The following is a 21,501-nucleotide window of genomic DNA, read 5'->3' on the forward strand; positions in this document are numbered from 1 at the left end:
ACAGACCAATATCTAGGAAGATATTAAGTCACAGTGGTTTTCTTGTTAAATATGTAAAGCTGAGTGAAATTACCTTGAATGAAGACGATGCAAAGTTAGTGTTATGGGACCTTGTCAAGGGAATTTGCAGTAGATAGAGGGATAGTGGGATGTTATGATGGAATGTACACCCAAATCGACAGCATAGTGATGGGTTCTCTCCTTGGAGTCATCTTCGTGAATTTTTACATGGGCACCATCAAGAAGATGGTCTTTAACAATTCTGTATAATAGGCTGCAAATTTTTGTACGGTACATCGATGACACCTTCGTCAGTGCTGCAACAAATGAAGAAATAGAGAGCTTGAGGTGTGCCTTCCACATCCACAGCTGTCCCAACTTCAGAATTGAATACAGCCACGATCATTGCCTCCCCCTCCTTGACATCCTCGTCGAGCAACGGGAGGAACGCTTCTTCATGAAGGTGTACACGAAACCTACAAACCTGGGCTTGTGTCTAAATGGAGAGAGAGAGTCCCCGTCAAGATATAAGCAATCCACCATCAGCGCCTTCGTCAGAAAAGAGCTCTTGCACTGCTCCTCCTGGACTTACAGCCATGGAGAGCTGGAATGTGCTGCCCAGATCCTCATCGATAATGGGCACACGAATTGGGAGGTAGACAAGTGCATTAGAGGAGCCGTGAACAGATGGTACCATCAGGAACCTCGCCCCGAAACCTCTGATGACATTAAACTTTTCTACCAAGGAAAATTCCATAAAGGATATAAAGAAGACGAACACGCCCCCAGGACCATCATTGAAGGTAACATCAGCCCGTCCGATCCCAAGAAGACTAATCTAGTCATATTCTACAGGAATATGAAAACCAGCAGCCTGGTGATGAGAAATAACCTGGCCCCCACCAAGCAGGATCCCTTGAAGAAAACCAACATAGCCTACCGATACAAATGCCCCGTCCAAGAGTGCCTCGGCTCTTACATCAGTATGACTACCATGCGTTTCTCCAAGAGGATCTCCTGTCATGCCCAGGACAGTGCCATATTTAATCATGCCAGGACTGCCCATAACCTGAGAATGAAAAGGAATGACATTATCTTAACATAGAGATAATTGATCAAGCAACCGACCATTGCCGCCTACGCCTCCTGGAAGCCCTACACATCGGGAGAGAGAAGCCGAGTCTCAATACCACACAGGAGACCTTCTTCCTTCCGACATCAGAGCAAAGGGTGGTACCCACTGGCACCCAAGATGAGCAAACCAATCAGGAACGTCTATCTGCCGGCAGCAACCCTCCTAGTAATACACACTCTAACGTGCACTCCAGCACATACACGCAAGAGCACACACAACCATCACTGCACGAGAGGAGACTTCGCCCGAGAAGAATCACCTCATGCAGCCAATGAAAAATTGACCTGATCTGAGATCCCCTATATATACTGCCACGAGCGCCTTGTCTCCAGACTCATCCCAACATCCAGAAGATACCATCGAGCAGGTCAAAACATGTCGACAGAAAGAGTACTAGCAATACCAAATAGACGTCAGAAAAAGAAAAAGAAGAAATACCACCGAAAGTACCATCAGGAAAATCTACAGATTTACATCCCAGGTCTCAGTAACCTGCTGTAATGGTTTAAATAATTTCTGCTGTAAGAAATACGCTGTTTTATCCACCGAAATATGAACATTGGCCAGTTGTTGACTGATATTGATGTGCAGGAAAAGCAAATTATAAGAAGAATTGAGAAAACTGTATAAAATCAGTTTGCAAAATGCAACCACTTTATTCAACAAAACTTGCCTCAAGAGGGTCTTCTGCCTTCATATATTATTGTTGTTGTTGTTGTTGTTAATAATCTTATCTTAATAATATTTGAAAATTAGTAAATTATTTTTTTATCATAAATGTATTTAGTCATGAAAATAACATCAAAATACACTTAATTAGTGAATGTTTCTCAGCAAAAAAGTCCGCGAATTGCCGAATTTTTCACGAATAATTTATGGATATGTTCCCCAGAAAATCCCTGCGAATCGTGAGAACGCGAATACGGAGGTTTGACTGTATAGTAAAAGACTAGTAAATGCAAACTGAATAAGATTTTGAAAACATGGGTTAACACTGGTAACAAAATTTAAGATTATACATAAGTATATTATGATTTATATTGCTGTAAGACATGAATCACGCTATGAAAATGAAATTAGAGATTTTGTCAATATGAGAGGAAAGCTTTAAGAAGAATATAAAGTCAGATGGCAGCAAAGAGTTGGAAAGGAAAATTTATAGTTTCATAGTAGGTGGGATAAAGGTGAAAGGATACAAAGATGGTTTGGATGTATCCTTCACACTACCCCTTAGAGAATAGTATGTGATAGTTTTAGCTGGGCTCCTTTACGTAACGAACCTATTTTGATAAGAACTTTGAGAAGGGAGGCTGGAGATAAGTGGAGATTTGCAGAAAATAAAGCACAGGAAAGATGTGGGTGGTAAAATTTCAAAGAGATCTTTTTGTTGTGTGTCATTTAAGGCAATAAGATGATGATGGATGATCATAGTCGGATATTGCTGAAGATGTGTATTGTTGATATGTTTTATAAAGTATGTGTGTGTACATATTTTTAATCTTATACAAAACTTTGCATGTACCCTTGAATGTCATAAATACAGGCAGTCCCCGGTTATCGGCGGGGTTCCGTTCCCGACAGCGTGACGACAACCGAAAATCGCCACTAACCGAAAATCAGTGATAATAGCACTGATCCCCGGTTAGTGACGCCGATAACCAGTTAGCGGCGCTGTCAATAAGAGGCGAACAGCGCCGTTAACCGGTTATCAGCGACGAAAATCTGGTTATCATCGTCGCTAGACAAGCGTCGTAAAACCGGATCGCCAGTAACTGAGGCTGCCGATAACTGGGGACTGCCTGTAACATACAGTAAAACATTTTTTTAGACATAAAGGCCCATGTTTTGCAATCCGCATTGACGGTTATAAATCTAACTTTTGAGTAGGATTTACTGCAATATCTTTTAATGGAAGAAGCCAGCTTCCATTATTCAATAATGCATTTCTTTTCTCAGAAGAATAGTCTGCAAATTTTGTTGGTAGTTAAAATCACCAAAAGAATGCAACCACAGAATTTTTTTTTTTTTTTTTTTTTTTTTTTTTTTCCAGTGACTAGAAGTACTTCTAGAAGGCTTACAAAATTACTGTGTCCCAAAAATATTTACATTCAGTAAATTAAGTTTTCATTCCGCAAATATGAAGCCAGTATGAATGTTGAAATATGTCAGATCCCTGCTCAAGTGTGCATTGAAGGACTTGCAGGGAGCTGATGAGGCAACCAAAACAGCAGTTGCCAAAAATAGGTAAAAACTACTTCACCTGTTCCATTCTTATTTTTTACTATGTATTAAACATATCCTGAGTAAATGGCAGGAATTGTGGAATAATGATTCTAACAGTACTAAAACAGACTGAACTAGCTGTTGGATTTTGATGCTCATCAGCACAAAAAACCACTACTTTGAAGTAGTATCCAGTCTTCAAATTGGTCACTCATCTGACATATGGGTATATAATAAATATCCCATTTGACCTGATCCTTGATAGTAAGGAATGCAGAACAACACTTACATTCATACATATCTTCAATATTAGTATAACTTGTAGCCAGCAGCATATGTCAAGTATTGAGGCAAAACTTTTGAGAGAAGTTTTTTCAGAGTTTAAAGTTTTATGTTTTTTCAGTTTTTAAACATGCAGCGGGTTGCAGTATACTGTATTAAATAAGATCTAATGTATTTCATCAAGAACAAATCCATTGGGCCAGCCATATGAGAATAGAGAATGGTAACCTGGTGTTCTGGTGAAACAGTGTTAATAATAGTAGTTACAACCATAGCTTATTTAATAGTATAAAAGACTTTCAGGTAACAAAATCAGGATTCACTTGCTATATGTTGTTCACTGCCAGAACAGTCAACAGCATTACTTGACAGTCTATACCCATGTATATCATTTGATGCTTTCATATAGACAGAAGGGCTTACCATTATAATTTTCATTGACATGTATGATAAAAAGCACAACCTTTGCAATCGAAGTATGCCTTGTTTACTATCCTGGGGTAAAACTACTACAGCACACAGGCTATTGAGTAAATTTGTTATTATTAAATCAGGAAACCCAATCTCATTGGTCAGAGGCAAACAAATTAGAATCAGTGTTCACACTGATGCATATATATTTAGTTACGGTAGCTTATAACAGATACCAGTTTACAGACAATGATACGAAGCTCATACCACTGCTCTTCAGTAAAGTATCCTGTCAATAGATAGTGCACAAAATAAAAATGATGGGAGTTATGGCTGAAAGTGCATCAGGAAAATATTGGAAAGACTGTACTGTATTCAATTTGTCTTTCCCTATGACTTGCCATGGCCCAAAAGTGCCAAGAGAGTAATTTAGGAACTCCTTCACATTCATGGCACTACTTGGAGTTATCTCTTAAACTTTCCTTGTCCTGGTTTGGAGCATTAAGGACAACAGCTTCGATCTAATCTAAATTAGATTTGTATTTGCATTTCTGGGGACTTCATTTTCAAGTAGAGTCTGGCTAAATGTCTAATGTTCCCTACCAGCTTAGCAAGCAATCCAGGCATTTCATCTGTAGTTAGATCAGAATTTGAGAATAATACTGCTGACCCAGGTTCAGTAACATCTGATGGACATCATAGTTAATATATTTATAGTACTGGTATTGAAACGACTGTGGCTAAAGTCGTGCTGGCGGGAAGTTATAAAATTTAATTGTAGAACTATAAACATTTATAAAATGACTGCTGAACCTTTTATAGGAGGAAATAGAGTAAAGAGATGTCAAATATTTTAGCTCATTCCGTCCAATGGTAAACTATCAAAACCCAGACAGATGGTCAACATTAATACTATACTAAGTCCAACATTGGGCGGTTAAATTGCACTGAGTTGAACTTTCAAACCTGTACATAAATTCACTGAGAAGCATATAAAGTTTTACAGATGTATCAAGTGAAATGATTGTAATGGTAATTTGAAAACCAAATTACTATGGATATTACAGCATTTTTAAAATTTTGCATCTTTAGATCTATAGTCTGGCAAGAACTTGCCATGGGATCATATGCATCAAGTAAGGAGCAGTAAGGATATTTCTAATATCTGATAATTTGGTTATAGAGAAAATCTTTAGCCCTCCTCCAGCACAGTGTTGGAGCCAACTAATGATGGAGGGTAAGTTTACCTCAAGAATAATGACTTTTATGATAAAATAAATTTTTTTAGGTACTTACACTACATCATTGAGATACCTCCCTCCCTCCCCTCGTAAGAAAATAAGAGACTACTGATGAACCAAAACACTCGCTGTCTTATTTCCTTCCCCTAAAGGGTTGGGGAGCAACAATTGGGAGCGTTTTGCTCGTTAATGATCGTTTCAATTTTAACACTTGTCGAACGGGCGCCGATTAGCCACAGGTGAAGCTAATGATGGAGGGTAAGTACCAAAAAAATTGATTTTATCATAAAAATAATTATTTTTATGGATGCCAAAACACTTGTCACAGACCAGTTATGCACTAAATTATTAGAAGTTGAATATGTTCTTATGTAAAGCTAGAGTAATTTCTGTATGCTGTCCGTTTAGATATAAGTTTCTTGCTGATAAGGCTGGTCATTTCACTCACCATTACTATTTTGTCTTATCTTTCACATCACAAGCAAGACTTTATCAGTTTGTGTCATTTAAAGTAATACAACTTGTGGATCATACTCCTTAGTATGATAATGAGGGACTTGTGGGTTAAGCAATTTGTGTTTGTCTTTGTTCTGAATTTTTTTTAAGTAATCTTTTGTGCATTTTTCCTTATGTATCTGTTGGGCCATTTGTAGGTAGAAAAGCAGTCTTTTATGTTCTTCCCATATGCATCTATTTAGCCATTTATTTACTTGAGTATTAAAGCAATCATTTATGTATACATGAATCAGTTAGGTCATTTATTTATAAAAGTATGAAGTCAATCCTTAATATCCCTCTTCCCATAGGTATCTTATGTGGCTCTTTATCTATTTTATATGTATCTCTGTGGCCATTTATTTTCATAAGTATGAAACCAGTCCTTGAAGTATTTATTCCCAAAAGTATGTATGTGGCCATCTGTTTACCCTAGGATAACAGTAGTCGTTTATTTCTTTCCAAATATATCTGTGGCAACTTGGTACTTAGTAATCAGAGTGACATTTGGTCAAGTCATGCAGACCACTTGAAAATGATCATAGAAAAATTATTAACTATTTTAGAAGTGGTATCAGGTTTAAAGTTGCAACCTGTAAAAAAATCTTGACTAAAAATATATGATAATGTGGGCAGGTCCAGAGTAGACTATTGCTGTTAGATATATTCATCAGCTTATTGGTCAGTTCTGAATAAAAGAGAGGAACTTGGGTTGTGCTATATTTTTAAGAGTAATAAGCTCCCCTAAGAATCCAATCTTCAAAATTCTTGTGGAATGTAACTTGGAAAAGTTTGGTGCAAGATCATCAAAACCCTTCCAGATACTAAAACAGAGAAGCGTGGTGATGAAGTGATTTATTGTCAGAAGATTGTTGTAGTGAAACCACCATCTATTCCATAATGGTTCATCCCAGAAATTTTGTTTTACAAAGCATGGCAGTAAAAACACTAGTAAGAAGAGGAGATAAGAGCTAATCTTTCAAGAACATTATGCAAAAGCGTGAGGTCCAGAGCAAGATCTGTACTGATGGAGTTGGTTGGGTTGCTGTGTTTACGGATGAAGTACATGAAGTAAAGCTACCAGACTACCCTTCAGTGTATACAGCAGAGATGAAGCTATAATAAAAGCTAAGATGTAGGATGCAACACAAACAGTGTAGATAACAGCTGTAGTGAAGAGTTACATCTAGCATGCTAGTCAAAACAGGGGTTTAATAATATACAGATTGTGGGAATGCTGTAGGATCTATAAATTAATCATAATTCAGTGCTTCCACTCGTTTGCAAGTGGCTTTTCCACATGTTCTTGCTGGGTCCTAGCCCTTGTCGAAATTCAGGGAAATAAGGTTGACAAGTACAGTATGCAAAAAATGCTGCTCACAGTAGTTTTTATGAAGTTAATTAAGTTCCTTACTTGGACATGAAACAACCCACAAGGTCTTAAGTTTTAAAGAAATGGCAAGAGAGGTGGTTTTCCCCTCTCCTGACGAACAGTAAGAAAATAAATTATTGGTCAAACTCCTTGCAAATGGATAGGAGGGAAATTACTTTAAGCTAGCAGAGGGTTGGTCATGCATACCCAACCCATCAGAGCATTTTGGTAGGTGGCAGTGCCCCTGAGTGCTCGCCATGATAGTCGTTATTTGCTGAGGTTACTTTGGTACATTGCTGTAAGTATAATGTCCAGCAAAGGAGATTCCATCTGTATATGGATAATCTGTGTCTGAAATTTTAGATGATGCAGGTATTCCTGCACTTGGGTTTTTCAATGGTATTAAGATTTTTCGAGGTACAGTTACTCTCATAATGTAAGCTCATTTTGATAAAACTTATTTGCTTTAAATGTGTATTCTCACTTTCGTAATTTGTCCTAATTGTTTAACATAACTGTAAAAGTGATGAATAACTAATGAAAGGAGTATGAGTAACTATTGTAAAGAGTTCATTTTGCTTTATATCCTGTCATTTCACTTTTTTCACATTCATTACTTGGGTTACATCCCAAAATCTTATACATCCATCCATTTCAAGTTTACAAGCAGTCTTGTGTGCATCTCTCTCTCTCTCTCTCTCTCTCTCTCTCTCTCTCTCTCTCTCTCTCTCTCTGAGAAAACCATGGGACATAATTGGCTTTCCTTAAAGTTTCATCTTTTTGAAATTTCAGTTTTCACTGCTGTAGTTTTAAAGTATGTGGACTTGTAGCCAAAAACTGTGTATTGTAGTTTAAATTTGTCTCGGTTGATTTCACAACCTGAAACTTATTCTTTTATTATATTTAAAAAGCTATCAGGAAGTCTTCTTTCATCGTTTTGAATTGTGGGGAACTCATCATATTTTTATTGCTGAAGCCCCGAGTGCCAGTCTTCAAGTTACATAACCATTCACCTATGTAATTTGATTTTTCATTAGCCTTGCGAAGTCATCTTGGCTTAGCATGGGAGGTATATCCTCCTCCCCCTTGTCTCTAGCCTTGTTTACCATTATTGATTTTAAGTATTTTAGTCTTATTCCTGTTTGATTGAAATTCGTTTGGTAATAGGGTTCATTTATACATGAAATTTTTACTTCTGTAAGAAATGCCAGTAATTGCTATACAAATAATTAAATTTTTCTACATGTTGAATAAAATTCAAGTAAAATTATTTTCAAGTCTAATTTCAATTATGCCTTGGATTTGCTTCCAGTTAATGATAAATATGTATATCTGATGTGGTTGTCATTAGATATCCTGTTATTTATTATGCCCTAATGGAATTCTGGTCTTAGGATCTTAGGTTCATTCGTCAGTTAGAGCTCAGCCTCTGTTGGATGAAAACGTCCCAGTTATCTGTGTTTAGCTTTGTTTGCTTTTGCTTGGTGATTGGACTTCTAAAAGAATTCTTATGAATTGTACTTCTAAATTTGAGTAACACTGAGGAGGAAAATGGAATTGGCTCAAGAAAATTATATTTGAGTGTTTTTTTTTATGTGATTTTCATTTTTATAGAATTTAACATTATTGGTTTAACAAGATGTTTTATTACTTTTCAAGTCGAAGAGGCCAACAGTTTAAATAATGCTGGAAGTCGAACAAGTCGAAGTAAAATAACTGCTAATGGCAGGAGTGACCGAATTCGAGATAATCAGCCGAAGAGGTCAGCAAAGAAGAGGAGAACACCATCTTTCTTCCATTCAGGTTTGTATTTTTCTCTAATTCGGTAATTTATAATCGGAAAAAACTAAGAGTAAGTATTTGTGAAAAAAACAGGTTTTGACGTAGGAAAAACCTATTTTTGGTAGTCGCTGTTGAGTCCTCAAAGGAGTTACCTTCCATGGAGCTCTGGTAGACCATGGAAGGTAAATCCTTTGAGGACGAAACAGCGACTACGCTATAAAAAATTATTGTATGAGAAGATGGACATGTTAAATTGTAAATGTACTGATTGGTGAATGGTCAAATGTGTATTTCTTGATGTTTGCCAATATTTTTAACTGCCTTTCTTTCTCTAAGTTACTATTAATTTGTTCTCTAGACTCATGTCTTGCAATTTACGTGATATTGGTGCACTACAAAACAACTTAATAATGGTATGTCCTGGTGAATTGTGTCATGTAAGTAAAATTCACTTACATGTGACAGAGATAGCAATCTGAAGTGGCCAATAGTAAATAAAATTTTCTGTTATCATTTTGATAGCATTATCTTTATATCTTAAAATTTTTTTTATAAAGATAAACATCTCTCTCTCTCTCTCTCTCTCTCTCTCTCTCTCTCTCTCTCTCTCTCTCTCTCTCTCTCTCTCTCTCTCTCTCTCTCAATTTTCCACACTATGCTCCTCATCTGGTGAGCATAATATGAATGGTATGTATGCTTTCCGTAATTAGTTGATGACATATTCAGTGAAAAAAAAAAATTAGGAATGCTTAACTAAATGATAAGCTTCATGGTTACCTTTAGGAGCAGTGCCAAAAAGTTTCACTATTACATTACTCCACATTTTTTGTTTAATAAATATTCTTTGGTGCTGACTTCATAGTTTTCCAGCCTTTGTAATGTCCTTTTCCTTAGCAACATTCACCTCAGAGTGTGACATCCCTGTCTACATGAGTTAGGGTATAAGAGACACTTTAGCCTTGAAACCAGATCAGCAGGTGGAAGGGACCCTTTAGCCTTGGCAGGCAACACTTCTAACAGTAGGTCACTGAATACTAAACCTTGCTCTCCAACCTTGGACTGTGCCATAGCCATTGTACCATGGCCTTCCATGGTTTTGGGTTGGAGTTCCCTTGCTTGCGGGTACAATCAGGCATTTTTCCTCTTTTTTTGTTCACGTTTCTGTTAGAAAAGTCTAGGAAAGGGTGATGAGAAAGCAGAAGTTTCTTGGTGGATAAGCAGGAAAGTGCCTTCTTCTCTACCTAATCTTTTCCTTCTAAGTTTCTTATAATTTCTAAATCCATCCTGACTGCCCTCCTCCACTTGTTTTGGCAAGCCTGGTGGGTTTCGTTTTCGCTTTACAAGGTGTCCTGGCTCCCCCTTGTTGACCAGCTGCTTCCAGGACTTTTTTTAATGACATGGTCAGCTTTATTCATCCTTTTAAATAAATTATTTTAAATAATGTATATACATGTTGTTCTTGATTTTGTTGTCTGTTGTTCTATTGATTTTTACTATGTTGCTGTTGTTATGAATGTATTTGTAAGTTTATGTTGTCAATTTTAATTCTTTTGGGAGACATAGAGGTTAACCCTGGGTCTGCTACTCATTACTGTAAAAAAATTGCAGAATACTTTACTCAAATATTCAAGGCTTAAGGTCATATTTTCTTAATCTCCAGAGTTGTACCCATAACTACAATTTGATATTTCTTTCTGATACACTTGTAAGGAGTAACAAGTCAAAGGTTTAATTTTTAATTCCAGGGTTTGATGTCCCTGACTTTATTTATCATCATGACATCCCACATGTGCAAGGTATGGCTGTTTACACAAAGCCTGGACGACCTATTTATCGTTCTTTGTTTTAAGATTTTTAGTAAGTTCTACAATATGTATGTTTTTGCTAGGTATTGCAATCAAAATATTGACAACTAAATATATGACTTGTCTCCTAGAGAGGATTATTATTGCTCAGTCACAGGTTTCAAAAGCTTCATTCATTATTTTTGGAGACTGCAATGTAAAGCATAGCAAGTGGCTTAATTCAAAGTCCACAAATCAACATGGCTGGTCTACTTTTGAGTTCTGTGTATTCTAAGATTTTGTCCAGCTAATTGAGGTTAGTTAGTTAGTTATAAATGATTTGTTTAACCAGACCTCTGAACTCTGGTTAAACAAATCATTTATAACTAACTAACTAACCTCTAATTGAGGAACCCATGCATATTTCTGGTAGCAGATTAGACCTCATATTCACAGATGTACCAGCTATCGTCAGTCCAAGGTCTTCGAGTATGTAGGCACCTCTGACCATTGTGCTATAGAGATGGACATATCTGTCAGTTAGTATATTCGTAATGTCAGTATTTGAAAAATGGTATGGCTTAAGTCTAAAACCAATGGGATCGCATTATTGAAGCATGTAGTAAGGTATGTCCCTAGAAAGGTCATCAAGACTAGGACAAATGACCAGCCATGGTTGATTATACGTGTAGATGAGCTTATTATGACAAATAGACTTTATTCAACACCGAAAAAAAAAAGGGTGATGAAAGCCTTACCTTTAATCCTGTGGTTGCCTTGCACACTGGAAGGATGGCAACACTTACTTATTTACATGAGGGTGATCAGAAGCTAGTACCCAGCCTAACATCGCCTTAACTTCAAATTTTTGCCTTAAGCAGGAAACGAATTTTTTATGAATATTTTTTTAAACTCATAAGATTGCATTGACTCATGTTGAGACCGCCTTAACTGAGGGACTGCCTGTATATATATGTATATATTAAGAGTCACACTTGATAGCCTCTGCATGTGTGTGATATTCATTAATAACTAAGGACTGCAGGGCTATAATTTGAAAATTCATTTTAAAAAAATGAAATGTTTGCATAGATATGTAATTTAAAAAATTGGCCAAGACACAATTCTGAAAATTAATTTTCTTTGCAAGTCCTACAAATAAAATTGTTAACATTCATAGAAGTAAGCTAGATATTATTAAAAGTTAATTTGGCTATACAGTAGTTCATTAAAGATATCATTTTTTCTTGACTTGGATGTATGTGTTAAGGTTTAAAATCCACAAAGTTGAGGTTCCAGTGTATATTTATTTCAATTTTTATGACAGAATAATTAATCTCTCTCTCTCACACACACACACACACACACACACACACATATATATATATATATATATATATATATATATATATATATATATATATATATATATATATATATATATATATATATATATATATATATTGGTATGGTTTTGATCTGGACCAGAGGTCAGCTTGGCTGATTTAAGGCCATAGAATAATTCTAACTGAGATTCATAGAGCTTATCATGGAAAGGGTGGTTGTAGTAGCATCTAACTTCTAGCTCTGGGTTCAGACAAAAGCGTATTGAAGAAAAATGTCTTAGGCATTCTTCAAATGAGGGAGTGATCAGTTAAACACTTAGGGTTCACAAAATTAATTATATTTACGTAAAACACAATCAGAAGAATGGGGATGATGATGGACAGGGGAACAGATTCCTGTTGTACAGGTCAATTATAAAGTAGATGAAAGATCCACAATGATACACAAGGAAGGTGTTGGCCGCTTCAAAGGACACCACAGTGGGGATATAGTGGTTAAGCCACTGTGCACACACAAGATGATGAGATAGTTCTACAGCAAGCACTTCTATCTGCAATCGAGAAAGCAATGTAACTAATAATCGACAGTGTAATTAAAGGGAATTGAGGGGGTTGCACTTATGGTGGTAAGCAGCTCGATCCTGCAACACTTGTTAATACTCTTATGTTAAGTGTTATGCACTGTATTTAGGAACACAGGTCTCACTGAGGTAAATCGCACTGAGAAAAGGAAATAAAATAGTAAGAGAAAATAATAGGGTACGTGACTGACTTTGAGAACCTTAATTCGGGTACATTACTTTCTTCAGGAGATGGGGGTTTCTCGTCAGCTCAAAGGGAGCAAGAAGACTGCAAGTGTCCTGGGTAGGTTGTCCAACATCGCTGAGAGCGATCTGCCAGCACGGCGCCATTTTGTAATGTTGGGGGATTAAGATACCGCTCCATCCAGGTGGCGTTGTCTTCACTGTTACTCCATTTTCTATAAAGGTCTTGCAGTGGTGCTTGGCAGGCATGCAGCCTTGCGAGGTCACGCATGCCCAGGTGTCATGGCAGCAGCACGCTTTCTCTCGTTAGTCACTCCCATTTGGCAAGGATTAATCTCCTGTAGGAGCGTACCTGGATTTAAGGGCTTGGGCAAGTCACTCGGTCAAGGGAAGGTTAAAGTTTACCCAAGGGATGGGTGAAAGAAAAATGAAAAGGGGCGAATTATCTACCTGCAGCTTCTTTATTTATTATGAATTCACGAGGCGCTGAATAATCCTGATGGGTTCTGGCGCTTGGTCTTCAAGACTTAAATTTCATAATCAGTCAATCACAAGATGTTACAATATTTACTCTTATGCTTTATTTTACTGTAATTGTGATAGCAAGAGGTTTCCCTTGTTGCAATATATATATATATATATATATATATATATATATATATATATATATATATATATATATATATATATATATACAGGCAGTCCCCTGTTTACGACGAGGGTTCTGTTCTTACGCCGCGTCGTAAACCAAAAAATCGTCAAAAATCCTAAGAAAACCTTACTTTTAATGTTCTGGATGTATTGGAAACTATGTAAACGGCATTTTTATTGAGTTTTTCATAAATAAACTCCAAATTTTGATTATTCTGCCATTTTGGAGCCATATTTCTTCCGTCGGATCAGTGTACAAGGCATCGTAACCCTGGAACATGCGTATGTTCTGATGAATATATGTGAAAAGCGTTGTAACCTCGGAACGTCGTAAAGCCCAGACCCGTTGTAAACCGGGACTGCCTGTGTATAATATATATATATATATATATATATATATATATATATATATATATATATATATATATATATATATATATATATATATATATATATATATTCAGGCAGTCCCAAGTTCCAAGTTAACGGGCTGGTGTTCCTTTCCTGGCTCGAGCACAAATAACCAAAAATTGCTGATATTTATGGTAATAAAATGGTGTGTACGACGTCATAAGCACCAACAGACCTCTGATGCCACTAAACCTCTAACCAACACTGATAAACCGCTTACTGACACTGAAAATCACTTAGTGGCACCAAAAATCTGGTCAACGATATTGTTAGCCAAGCGTCTAAAACCGAAACACTGTTAACCAACGCCGCCGATAAACGAGTTCTGCCTATTTATGTATATATATACTCGTATAATATTTTTATCCTTATTTAAGTAACATAGTTTTTTATGCTAAGTGAAAGAATTACCTAAGATTTAAATTTCAGATTTAGCTGTAGCTGGTTGGGCTGTAGCTGTTCAGTGGGTTGGCCTTGTCATGCAAGTGGTTGTCTGGCTGGGCACACTCTCTGCAGATGTGGTTGTCATGAGCACCCAGTTATTTTTACATATGATGACCTTGCTTTGGGCAAAGCTGCTGGAATACTGGAGCCTTTGTAAAACCTGTACACGTTACTATTGGACCAAGCTCATTTCAACCTTCAAAAAGACAGAAAAGGAAGAGAAAAAGATCCCTGGTAGGTTAGGCATCTAATTTGAGTTAAGATTTGTTTGGAGACATATGAAATACTAGAAGTCATTGTTTTAATTGGTTTTAATTCTTACATTGATTTTAGATACTTCTGTGATTTGTATCTAACCAGTCTTCAATTATTGCTTGTAAATGTATTCTTGAAGTAACTCCATATTTTAAGATTTTCTTCTTATCAGGTAAAGGATTTTCAGTGGACTTGATAGATGATAAGCAAATTTAAAAACATTATAATGCTAACAGAAGTGGGACATTGTATTGGGTGATTATTTGGCCAAAGTATTATAATTAGTATTCTGCGACGGTATATAAAGTAGTAGTTTTTCCATCATATATTATTATTGGTATAATCATCCAACACAGTTAAAGTGGTTTAAACAGTTATTTCAAATTTTATTTGTAATTTAGTTTGGATAATGTCCAGGTTTTAGTAATTCTGAAGCATGGTTGCAGAGTTTCTTTGGTTAATAGCCGTCCTTACTTTTTAGCCTTTTACCGTAGCTCCATTTCTGCTTCCTTTCTTTTAGAATTGCTGTCCAGCCTCTCTTATTATTCTTAGTGCAACTGTGTGATTTTCCCCCAGTTCCATGTTTAGATCCTTTTAATTCATCATTATTTTTCTTTCTGAAGTGCAGAATGGTTGAAAGTGCCCAGTGCTTGGCTTGACAGCCTGAATTTCATAAAATCAAATTTATTATGTGACAGAAAAAAATAAACTTATTTCAGGACGCGAAAAGAAAGTGCCAAGAGGCCTCGAATGTAATATTCCATTACCAACGAGTGGTGAAGAAGCAATGAAGCGCCTTTTGGCATGCAAAGGAAAAGATCCATACAGCATATTAGGGGTGACACAAGAATGTTCAGATGATGATATCAAGAAATATTATCGAAGACAGGTAAGTGAAGAATGTATTGAAGTGATGGGTTATGTACACTTAAGTGCTGGTAATAATGGCTAACAGTAGACAAAATGACCTACATATAATGTTGAATCAAGTTGTTTTATTATACAGTTCTGTAGATGTCCTTTAAATTTCACAGGTTTTGAACTCTCAGAATTTTTATCAGTTGGCCATATATACATAAAATATACAAATATTTTGGTTATCATTGAAAGATAGTACTGTAAATACAAATTGATGAGTTAAAACTTTGGAAAAGTATCACAGACTTGTGCTTACAACCCTTGTACACCATTCACAGTAGAGAAAAATGTGAACAAAGTTAGAGGTGCAACCAACACACACGGGGCTGGAAATGTAGAGGATATTGAACCATAAATGATATGTACCTAGAAAGTGAAGGAAATGGCAGAAGCAGTTTCACCATTATAAATCCATTTTTAAAGAAATGAAAAGGGGGAAAAGGTCAACACCATGCATTTCCTGAAGGTCAAACCCAGGACCTCAACCTCTCCTCCACCACTTCTACATCTGAAATTCCAAATAAAGAATAATAAATCTGTACAGTTTTTGAACATCTGTCAGTTGTGTGAATTTGTGTGTGTCTTTCATGTAAAAGTGCAATAACTTTACACCAAAAACTGCATCAGTATTGCATGATCTTCATCATCATGTTAACAACATCATTAGCCAAGCACCGTAAAACCGAAACACCAATAACCAGGGGCTGCCTGTATTTGCAATTGCAATGAAGGCTGTAAGACTAGGCTCACAAAAGCTTGTTACGATCCTCACTCAATCTTTAGTAATTGTAGGGGACAAGAGTGGAGCATTGAGAAAACTTATAATTAATGTTCCTCATGGAACAGTAAACAGTTGAAAATTCTGAGAGAGAGTTAGGAAGAGGAAAGCTGCTTCTAGAGCCAAGAGACATTCTCATAGCGTAGAAGCTACATCCAAGCCTAGTTTACAGGCTAATCCTATTGCTCTCCCTACTACTACTATTATTCAATCTCCTACTCCTGTGCCTGGCTCCCTCGCTTCTGATCCTAATGCCATCGCAAGTCTCGAATCCAAGTTTGATAAGAAAATTATGCTTGTAGTAAGTACAGTGGCTGAGTTAGAGAGCCACTCAAAGTGATAATGGATAAATTGTTCTCGGATAAAGTGACGAGTGAGCGTTCAGTCCCAGTGGAGGAGGTTGCTATCCATCCCGCTGGTTCTCCTAGGCCAAGGTCCCAGTCCTGCTCCCCTGAACCTGGGAGAGGACATATCGAAAGTCCAAGGGAGGCAGGTGGGGTTTACCCATGGGTAGTTGCCCCCTCAGCTGCTCCTGTTGCACAGTCCCAGGTGTTGGCAGATAGCCATTGGAAAGGCATGTCTTTGGAAGTTCATTATTTATCCTCAAGCTCTTCTGACTACTACGGCTTGGACAGGAGGCTCCACAAACGGTACCTAGACTCTTCCCAACTGCTTAAGCGCCCTTCCGAGGATGTTGGTTGCCGTCCAGATCCGCTTCCTGTTAAGCAGTATAAGAAGTCTGCTAGCAGTCCCCAGCCTTCTGGTAGTTACACTGTAGACCCTTATGTATCTGCCTGTCCATCATCATCCACTTCTGTCTACATGGGACAGCCCGGAGGCCTTCTCACCTGAGCGCTCAATGGTTGAGCGCCCACACCTGGTTCCCAGGCGCCCAGCTACAGCTCATAAGTGGTCAACGTCTGGCACCACTTCCCAAGCACCCAGTGCCAGCTCTTGAGAGCCTGGCGCCTGCTTTCAAGCATCCACTCCCAGGTGCCCATCGCCTCTTTCGTCTGCTCAGAGACCACGGCCTCCTTCGTCTCCTCCAGTTAGACTTACAGCATTGTCTCCTTTGCCTCTTGACCATGACGAGCCTACTCTGGCTCCTGTTAAGCAGCAGTTAGCCAAATTATGGAGTTGTTAAAGAAAGATCCCTCCACTCCCAAGACTTCCCAGGATGATATCCTTCCCCGGTCTCCTCAGAAGAGGAAGAGTTGACCAAGAACCTGCACCTCTTTCAGCTTATGTATGCTGCTTTACTGCGATACCTTTTGTCAAATTTTCCTACATTTCTCACCCCAGCTGCCCCATTATTGCCTGCTTTGACCTTTTTATTGAGGAATCAACCGGACAACAGAACAAGACTTCTCAAGAAGGTACTTTCTTCGTCTTCTAAGGAGTCCTTCCAGGAGATGGAAGACTGGCTTTTGGCCAAAAGGAAGCAGGGCAAAGTGTCTTTCGCTTTTCCTCCTTCTTGTTTAATCCTCAGGAGTTACTTATCCTACGTGACGGCAAAGCTGCTCCTTTGGGAGTTGCTGCCTCATCCCAAGGGGACAGGAAAATACAGCCTGACGCTTATGTGTTTCTGATCACCCTGGAGATCAAATTGGACCTGCAGTGGTGGCTGTCAGAAGGGAAGTCCCTTCAATCTCTGAGCCCCGACCTAGAATTTTACTCCGATGCCTCAGACTTAGGCTGGGGAGCCCTACTGGGGAATCAGGAAGTATCCAGTATATGGATCCTGCATCAGCAAAGCCTACATATAAATGTGAGAGAAGTGAAAGCGTTCAGCTAGGCCCTCAGAGTTTTTCGTCCATGGTCTGCAACTAGACAGTTGTGGTACATGCGGCCAATACCATGGCCTTAACATATATCCGCAAACAAGGTGGCACCCATTCCTTTTCTCTCTGCCAGGCAGCAAGAGAGCTGCTACTGTAGGCAGAAAAAAAATTGACCCTGATCACCCAATCTATCCAGGGGAAGTTGAATGTGTTGGTGGACAAGCTGAGCCATCAGAAGCAGTCCTTCCTACCTAGTGGACCCTGGACCCCCTGGTTTGTCTAGATCTTTGGAAACTGTGGGGCAAGCCAATGGTAGACTTGTTTGCCACCTCCAAGAAGCATTGCTTTCATCTATTTTGCTCTTCAGCCCCAGATCCTCTGCCATGGGCAACAGACTCCATGCTGCAAGATTGGTCCAACCTGAACTTATACTCCTTCCCACCCTTCAGTGTGATCAGGGAGGTGTTAAGCAAGTTTCAGACACACTTCAACACAACTATGACCCTCATAACCCCGTTTTGGCCCCAGCGGGAGTGGTTGCTAGACCTTCTTCGGCTATTGGTAGATTATCCAAGATTTCTTCCCCAAAAACTGCCTTTACTCAAACAACCCCACTTCAGAAAGCACCACCAAGGGTTGTCCACTCTTGTTCTAACAGGCATCAGACTGTCCGTAAGCTTGTCAGAGAGGAATATTTTTCAATGGGAGCTGCAGAGGCTATTGCACGATGCAGACGAAAATCTTCTAGCCTCGTCTACCAGGCCAAGTGGTCAGCCTTCCGTCGGTGGTGCCACAACCACAATGTCTCATCTTCTGAGACCTCTTTGACACAGATTGCAGGTTTCTTCCTTTACCTGAGGAACTCCAGGAATTTGTCTAACTCCACCATTAAAGGGTATCGACAAACTCAGATATTAACGACCCGCTAAGTCCTTCGATACGACAAGACAGAGGAGGGACAATATTATATATACAGTAATATAATTATATTATATTATATATAATATAATATAATTAGCCTGTCCCTTAGGAGTTGATGTTTTGGAGTAGAATGTGTCCATGTATCCCACCTCCATTCAATGTGGGATTCAGCTATGTAATTACTTGGTAGGTTGCTTATATGAAAATGGCATTTTCATAATAAAATTAAGTTTCATATAAACTTACCAAGTAATTACAGAATCATAGCCTGCCCTCCTCCCCTTTTATGGACATGAGGGCACAAACAAATTTGGCTTACCTGCCAGGTTGTTTCCCGTGTTCCCCGATAGTGGGCGGGGCATGTCACCTACAAAAAACGGACGCGATGCCTCGAATTTTTACAAAAAAATTGCCGCACAAGTTAGAAACGTTAGCTGTGTAATTACTTGGTAAGCCTATATGAAACTTAATTTTATTATGAAAAATGTAATTTTCATTGTGGGTTCTTTCAAATGAAAGGAATGTCTTGTATGAATTGGTATATTTCCCAGGCAGCTATATGACCAAAGTAATGAGGAATATGTATGCAGTCTTTTATATAGTATAGTAAAGTATTTTTTATTAATTGTATATTACTTGAAGCACTGTAGAAGTGCATAAAATAATATAGAAAGTTTGTACAATTTTTTTTCATAATGAAAGGAATCCCTCTTTATTTCTAGTAGTTTGAAGTTTTAGATACTCTTTATGGTGAAGTTGGAAATAAATTTACCCTTTTAATATTGCTTTTCCCCTCAGGCCTTCCTAGTGCATCCAGACAAGAACAAACAACCTGGAGCTGAAGAGGCCTTTAAGATTGTAGCTCATGCGTTTGAAATTATAGGCGAGCCTGTAAGTTCCTTACTTAACTTATCTTTATATTTGTATTTACATAAAACAGTCTGATTTACATTTCTTAGTTTAATTACATCTTAAGAGATGATTATGATATTTACAAATTTCTGCTCTTATTACAGGAAAAAAGGCGAGAATACGACGCTCGGTTAGCTGAAGAAGTGCAGTTAGAAGGAGCTTGGGGTGAACTGGCGTCACTTCTTACCCGATTACAAGAAAAATTGGACGAGGCAGCCAATACAATACGGTGTACTAACTGTAATAAGAGACATCGTAGAACTAAACTTCCAAGGCCTATCTATGCAGCCAGGCATTGTACAGAATGTCAAATTCATCATGCAGCTCGAGAGGTATGGGAAAATTTGTGCTAGGTACTTATGTGAACAATGAGCCTTGATAATTGTATATACTGTATATATAGAGTAAACCCCCATATTTGCAGTCTCACGATTTGCGGACTCACCCATTCGCGGATTTCTCCATGGAACATAAATACATATTTGTGGAAAATTTGCCCATTCACAGTATTTTTCACTGAGAAATATTCACTATTTACTGTATTTTCATCTCATTTTCATGACTAAATGAACTTTTTATAATAAAACTATTAAAATACTCAGGTAGTGCTCGAGTTACGATAATTCGCCTTACAATAATTCGATTTTGCAATGGGGTAAGCAATTGATACCGATACACCAATATTTATAAAATATTTTTAAATTTCGCATGGGCGCAGGCAGCAGCGTACACTCAGGCAGCGAGAGAGAGACCAACTTCTTTTCCTCCAACTTTTTATCCCATCTTCTAGTTAAAAAGTAAAAGAGAATGATAAAAGTACTGTTAGTAACATTATACTCTTGCGTAAATGCATACAGCCATAAACAACTGACCGAGAAACTTGTTTTGCTTATCACTGAATCGTATAATAACAGCTGTTTTGTTTGTATTTCAACCATCGTACGGTAATGCACAGTTACCATAGTTATAGTACAAGTGAAGTTAAGTAGAATAGGACTGATACATTTTCACATCATACCCTTATTTGGTATGGATAAAAGATCAGCAGGGAATTATACTGCTAAATTTAAGCTGCAAGTTGTAGCTGAAGCTGAGAAAACAATGTTCAAGCTGCTAATGACTATAAATTATCGTGCATCAGCAACATGGATGAAACTCGACCGTAATTAAAATTGGAGAGAAAGTATTTTAATCAAAACTACTGGGCATGAAAGAACACATTACTGCTATTTTTACTCCGATAAACAGTAAATACATAAAGCTCTTATTATGATGAAATCACGTGAAAATAGTGAACGGAAGCTTGATTTTTTTTTTTTTTTTTTTTTTTTTTTTTTTTTACATAAAACAAAAGCCCCCAAACGGCCTACGTCATCTACTAATGAAAAAATAGCTAAGTTAATTTTACAACGAGACGTATTTAAGTTATATTTCGACTTACAAACACTTCATTTAACGAAAAATAACCTTGCCCCGTTAAAATAAAGTATCTAGAGATTCATTTACGCTAACTAGAAGCAAGAAAAGGGTGCTGAACTGAGTTAAATAAAGCAAAATAAACTTAACTCGTAATCGATTTCCAAACCAAAACATTG

The 21,501-nt window shown here is 37.7% G+C and overlaps 1 protein-coding gene across 14 annotated transcripts in view; it reads left to right on the top strand.

Moving 5' to 3' along the window:
* LOC136848046 (dnaJ homolog dnj-5) overlaps positions 1 to 21,501 on the top strand; it is a 76,435-nt gene that overhangs the window by 45,821 nt on the left and 9,113 nt on the right. For 8 of the 14 annotated variants that reach the window (XM_067120133.1, XM_067120130.1, XM_067120134.1 and 5 more), the window contains exons 4-8: positions 8,819 to 8,962; positions 14,327 to 14,575; positions 15,316 to 15,485; positions 19,793 to 19,885; positions 20,011 to 20,238. In XM_067120133.1, coding sequence (XP_066976234.1) covers positions 8,819 to 8,962; positions 14,327 to 14,575; positions 15,316 to 15,485; positions 19,793 to 19,885; positions 20,011 to 20,238 — 884 coding nt within the window. Of the gene's footprint in view, positions 1 to 8,818; positions 8,963 to 10,686; positions 10,738 to 14,326; positions 14,576 to 15,315; positions 15,486 to 19,792; positions 19,886 to 20,010; positions 20,239 to 21,501 lie in introns of all 14 variants that reach the window. The other 6 variants (XM_067120124.1, XM_067120127.1, XM_067120121.1 and 3 more) reach the window with 1 other exon arrangement.

This window comes from Macrobrachium rosenbergii, chromosome 18 (genome assembly GCF_040412425.1).
Source record: "Macrobrachium rosenbergii isolate ZJJX-2024 chromosome 18, ASM4041242v1, whole genome shotgun sequence".
Lineage (NCBI taxonomy): Eukaryota > Metazoa > Arthropoda > Malacostraca > Decapoda > Palaemonidae > Macrobrachium > Macrobrachium rosenbergii.